A 5,903-nucleotide genomic window follows, 5' to 3' on the forward strand; every position below is an offset into this window, starting at 1 on the left:
CTTGGCTGAGTAGGTTTCCTCGGCCCCCTCAGTTTGTGAAATGTGTTGTGAAATGTTTTTGACTCTGTTCACACTCTGTACCAGCCTCTGTGGGGCAACGGGCTGACGAGGAAGATCCTCCCGCGGGAGACATAAATACCCGACAAAGATCATTCCTCCTCGGACACTTTATGAATGAAGGTCTCGCGTCGGGACTGGTGAGTACTGGATTAATCTAATCTCCTCTGATTCTCTGGATCAGATGTGGAAACAAACACTGTCCTGTTTAATCTGCGTGCGCTGACATATATTCTCAGTGTAAACTCTTTAAATGTGCCACATGCAAACTAAAAATAAAAATCCTTCCATGCATGTTTTTAAAAGTGTTTTTAGCCAAAAACATTTTTAAAATGTTTATTTTTCCTGATACAGCTGTGATGATATGATTGAGCTGTCTGTGTTTATTGTAGTTTAATAACTGAATCCTGTAGCTGGGAACTTCAGGCCATTAAAACTTCATGTTGATTGAATATTATATGGCACGATAACACAGTAATGGCACACTCCTTCATTAAATCAGAATCAGAATACTTTATTAATCTCTGAGGAAACTGTGGGTTACAGTTGCTCCAAGACAGTAACAGTAACAGACTCAGCTGTTTAAATATGTTACAGAGTTTACAAATGTAAGAAATAGCACTAATATAAACAAATCACTCAATTATAAATATCAAGAATATTACAGATGTGAGAATGTATGTGACTGACATTTGACTCTAACTTGTGAACTTTGTCATTTGCTGTTTCACTGTAAATGGAAGTATTTTGATTTCATTAAACATTTTTTAGGTCTTTCTTCTGTTTGTTTAATATTTTGGATCCCAGCATGTCTAAGACTTGTGAAAGAGTGGAAGTGATTCATGTCATCTTTGATAAAAATCTAAATATCTGCTGTTTTAAAACAGACCTGTCTGCAGAAAAAAAGGAAGAACGTGAAAAGAGGAAGTTTCAAACTTCAAGAGTTTGGAAACTTTCCACGGTGTGGTCACACAGACTTCCCCCCTCACTCTGATTTAACCACCAAACCCACAGATATTTTTAACAGTCAAATTTAAGAATAATCCTCAATAAACTTCAAGGTTTTTCTGACCGAGTCACCAAAATGACCTCAGAGCCAAACTTCACCACCCCCACTGCCGGTGGTGGCTGCCCACCTGTCGGTATTGGGCTGGAAGGTAAGATCATGCCACCCGTCCTCATCATCGACGTCATTCTGGGGCTGCTGGGAAACCTGGTCGCTCTGTGGATCTTCTGCTTCAAACTGAAGGCATGGAACCCCAACAGCATCTTCCTCTTCAACCTGGTTATCGCAGACTTCCTCGCTCTAGTGAGTCTACCTCTGAGGATCGACGCCTTGCTCAGGAGTCACTGGGTGTTTGGAGACGGCATGTGCCGGATCAACCTCTTCCTGATGTTTTCCAACCGCTCGGCGAGCATCGCACTCATGACCGTGGTGGCAATTTATCGCTACTTTAAGGTGAGAGAGTCCTCGTGGTGATGGAGTTGTAAGAATGCTTAAAAGTTTTTTGTTACACCTCGTTGGGCCATATTCCTGGTAAACTGAACAACCCCTGACTGCATTTCTAATATTTTTGAAGCTGTGAGTCCCAAGTAGTAGTAAGAAAAGTAAAAATGGAACAAAAACAAAAGAAACCACGCCCTCCTCAAAGCAACCCTTCTCTTGGTGCATCAAGATACCGACACCAAAAGACACCTTGTGCAAAAAGAAATTGTTGTCTTAGTAACCAATAAGCTCACAGCTTCCACCTGGCCTAGCTTGGTGACATAACTGGGTAAAACTAAAGGAGATGTAAGCCAACAGTGATGGTTAGGTAATGGTATAAACAGTAGCCTCTTCAGCTAAATTAATTGATAAATAGCTGTAATCATATTCTGCAAGTCGTTTATAAATGGAGTTGAAGGAAGGAAGACTGAAATCGTTTTAAGAAGTTAGCAACTTTACCTGATCGAGATCTTTGAATCCATCCATCACCTTGATACTGTGACACCGAAACTGTTTAAAAATGGTCCGATGATGCAGAGGGAACCATAATGATTGACCAAAAAATGCCATGGGCACAATTAATTTCACCATCAAACATTTAAGATTCAAAAGATGATTCAAACAAACTTCAGCTTTAGTTTTGGCACTAGCCAGACATACCAAAAAGAGGAACATGTTTTGATGTTCTTCTGCCCCTAAAACCCAGGAAACACCATCAGGTGACGGTGCAGGCTGTGCCAAAATAACTTCAGGTGCTGGTCTACCAACTAGCTAGAGAAATGTTGGGCTAGTTTATAATTTAGTGTCACAGGGTTTGAAACGGACTCAGGCGCAGACCAGTAATCCTTTGCAGGGAAGACAGTGAGTTTATTTACAGTGAAAGCACCAGGTGATAATATATACACAATGTGGCAGGGGAAAAGGGGATTAGTCCAACACACGCTCCTCTCCTCAGCAGTTTCTTCACACACACTCGTCTGGGTTCACAGGGAAACAGGTCCAGGGGAGATCTACACACACGCAGGAAATTCCATTTAGTAAATAATCTCACAAAGACTCACGGATTCAGACTTGCAGGTTTCAGAGGGACTGACACTGATGCCACAACAATCCAGCGAAGAATAGCACAGGTCCGCCATCTTAAATAGAGCTTCAATCTGTTGGAAGCAGCCGCAGGTGTGAGGGTGAGCGCAGGGGTGTGGGCCAGGGGCGAGAGCCCGTAATGAGCACCGCCCTGGCAAGGTGGAGAGAGAGAGAGGGAGAGCAAAAATAAAAACAAAACATGTTGCGTAACACAGAGTTAGCCAGCGAGGCACGGGGACCATGACATTTAGTCCCAAATCTGATTTTTTTGTGTGTCTACTGGAGGAGACACCAAACTAGATGATGGAGAACAGAAACAGAAACAACAGTTCCTACTTGTTTATCCAGATTAATGTATTCAGGTGGAAGTTTCAGAACCAGTATCATCAATGTTGTTTTCTTCCAGGTGGTCCATCCTCACCACCGCTTCAACCGCATGACCAAGCGACAGGCGGTGTTCGTGTCGCTGTTTGTCTGGCTGCTGGTCATCACCCCCCGGGTTCCTATGCTGGCTTACAACCACATCAAGGGCAGCGGCAACACAACCCAGTGCTTCTTCTTCACGTCTTACAAAGAGGCGTCGCGGGCCATCATCATCCTGGTCGCCATGCATCGCATCCTCACCGTGCTGGAGTTCATCTTCCCGATGGCCATGCTGCTGTTCTGCTCCATCCGGATCTCCAGCTTCCTGAAGGAACGACGTGTGGGCAAACCCGACAAGGTGCGCAAGGCGATGCGAGTGTGCGTCGCCATCGTTGCAGTATTCATGGTATGCTTTCTGCCCACCACGGTGACAACCATCGGAGTGTGGATCATCCGCTCGTACCGCCCGTGGGACTGCACCAGCTTCTACAGATTCACCCAGCTCAGCATCGTGTCTCTGGGGCTGAACTTCCTGAACTCAGCCCTGGACCCCATCATCTATGTCTTCTCCAGCTCCATGTTCAGGACGGCCCTGGTGGGTGCACTGCCCCGGGCACTGCGCTGTGGGCAGGAAGCCGAGGACAACGCGACGTCTTCTTCTGGAACTCAGACGACAACCCAGGAGGAGATGAAATCCATGAGGACTGATAGAGGAAGCGAGGCGAAATAGTAAACTGCTCCTTGCTAATAAAGACTAAACCAAGCAGTGAAAACTTTTCCCTGCTCTGATTTCCTTTATTTTTGTATAATTTTGCATAAAGTTATATCTTTGGCTTGTTTTCTGATGAATCTGAAAATCTGTCGCATAACCATGTAAACATATATTCAGTCAAGTTTGAAATATTTTTCCTGTTGAACTCTTTAAATGTAAGTGTCTGGTGCTATATTTTTTATATGTTTTTTTAAAATTTTGATAAAATAAATTACATTAAAAACAGAAATAAAAAAACATCACTGAGGTCTCAAAACCTGCAGTTCCTCTGACGTCCAGCAGAGGCTCCAGTAGTGAGCCAGTCTCCATACAGCAGAAGAAAACATGTTTACAGCTTGACACTGAAACTGTTTTGGTCTCTGTGCATAAGTCAGCTTAAAATGTTTTTATAATTTACGTGTTTGAATTGAATTAAGTATATTCAGTAATTTTTTTTAGGTTATTTAATAGAAAAAAGGATTCTGCACTCCTAAATATACAGAATCCTGTTGTTCTGATTTGCTGCTATATAAATAAAGCTGAACTGAAATCCTGCAGCTTTCAAAGGCAAACAAACACTGAGGCTTAAACATCACCAGAAGTTTGCATTTTTCCTGTTTGGATTTTACATACAATTTATTCCCACCACATAATGGAAACCAGTGATCATTTTGAAAGAACACATAGCAGGACATAGTGCCTGCAGACAACCTTTTCTCATCAGCAGTTCTAAAATATCAGAGTTCTGCAGAGGCCTCGTATCACCCCATATCGCAGCCTTCAGGTCCTCTTCTTTGGAACCAGTTTGGATTCAGGACACAGACACACTCTCAACTTTGATATTAGCCTTAAAACTTTCCTTTTTAAGAAAGCATATAGCTGCTGTCAGCATAACTGACAAGTCATGATTTACTCAGCTGCAGTCAAAAATCATATGACAGTAAATCAGTAACTCTTCAGTGAGCTCAGTAAACGGTTAAAAACTGCATCAAAGATTCATTCATGCATTTTGTTATAAAGGCAATAATTTTCAATATTAAATCTGTATCTGTTATCATTATGGTGTGCTATAATATTAATATCTGCCATAAACTATCATCCAGCATTCAGATATTTTATGCAGAATCCCAGCAGATCGCAGCCAGCAGCCAATTATATTTGTTCCTCATTCTGAACTTCAGCAGGTCGCCATGACCGTGTCTACAAGTTTAAATGCACTGAGCTGCTGCCATGTGATTGGCTGATTAAATATCTGCATTCATAAATAAAGTAAAAATGAACCCTTTCATGCATAGTGGTCACTACAGTGGACAGCTATTCAAAGGCTGCTTGTATTTCTATCAATGTTAATGGTATACTCAGGATTTTTTTTCTTAAGTATTTTTATTCATCTTTTAAAAAATACTTAATAAATAATAAGAAAAAAAATCCTGATTGAGGTTGTCATAATTCATGCATGAAAGGGTTAATAAATAAAGAGTCTGGCGATTGGTCTACAGCAGCGACATCAACATGTAGTTTGTGTTTCTGCCTCCTTCTAGTGTCTGACTGTGAAAAGTGTTCACACATGGAGGCAGTGAGTGTTAGTCCTGTGCTGCAGGTGTAAAGTGACCAAATTACAAAATGTTTAAAAAATATTAAATATAATCCTCTTCAATATAATATATGGAAACTGGATATTATTAAAAGTGTGATTCACCCTGAGCTATCATTAAATGTTTGGTAGTAAAGCCTAACATCTACTGTGACATCGTTTTATAAAGGACATGCAACAGTTGTGAGTTTTGCATATGTGGTCTCTGCAGTCGTGACTGGTAGAGAGACAGAGACGTACTCGTACACTGTAAAACATAACTGAGCTTCATTAAAAATTAAAAAAGTTAGCACTCAGTTTAAGCAAGTTATCAGTAATTTTAGTTCAAAAAGCTGATCCGCTCAGTTTAGTCGCCTTAAAATAATAAAACTAAGTAAGCTGGTGGAATGTAAATAAGTACATTTACTTAGTTACATTCTATTGGATTCCATCCACAATCTGACACGTATCATAGGGTTGCGACAAATTGTTGGTATGTTACGTGTCGGGAATAACAACGTGAACCTCCGCCCCAGTCTCAAGTCTTTTGCAGACTCCAAGAGGTTTTCTTCCAAGATTGCCCTGTATTT

The 5,903-nt window shown here is 41.3% G+C and overlaps 1 protein-coding gene across 2 annotated transcripts; it reads left to right on the forward strand.

The window, feature by feature from the left end:
* Window positions 1–5,002, forward strand: LOC116335710 (hydroxycarboxylic acid receptor 2-like). Of its 2 annotated transcripts, XM_031759462.2 has the most exons (3): window positions 1–197; window positions 945–1,516; window positions 3,033–5,001. In XM_031759462.2, the coding sequence occupies exons 2-3, from the start codon at window positions 1,142–1,144 to the stop codon at window positions 3,717–3,719; spliced, it is 1,062 nt and encodes a 353-aa protein (XP_031615322.2). In that variant the 5' UTR covers window positions 1–197; window positions 945–1,141; the 3' UTR covers window positions 3,720–5,001. The 2 variants fall into 2 exon arrangements, with proteins under 2 accessions (XP_031615322.2, XP_039471936.1); XM_039616002.1 differs by lacking the exon at window positions 1–197 and having other exon boundaries at window positions 1,082–1,516; window positions 3,033–5,002.
* Window positions 5,003–5,903: the final 901 nt, after the last annotated feature.

Source organism: Oreochromis aureus, linkage group 8, assembly GCF_013358895.1.
Source record: "Oreochromis aureus strain Israel breed Guangdong linkage group 8, ZZ_aureus, whole genome shotgun sequence".
NCBI lineage: Eukaryota > Metazoa > Chordata > Actinopteri > Cichliformes > Cichlidae > Oreochromis > Oreochromis aureus.

Coding starts and splice junctions, on each gene's coding strand:
- LOC116335710 (XM_031759462.2), top strand. CDS start 1,142: ATGACCTCAGAGCCAAACTTCACCACCCCCACTGCCGGTGGTGGCTGC. Junction 1,517..3,032: donor CAATTTATCGCTACTTTAAG/GTGAGAGAGTCC, acceptor GTTTTCTTCCAG/GTGGTCCATCCTCACCACCG.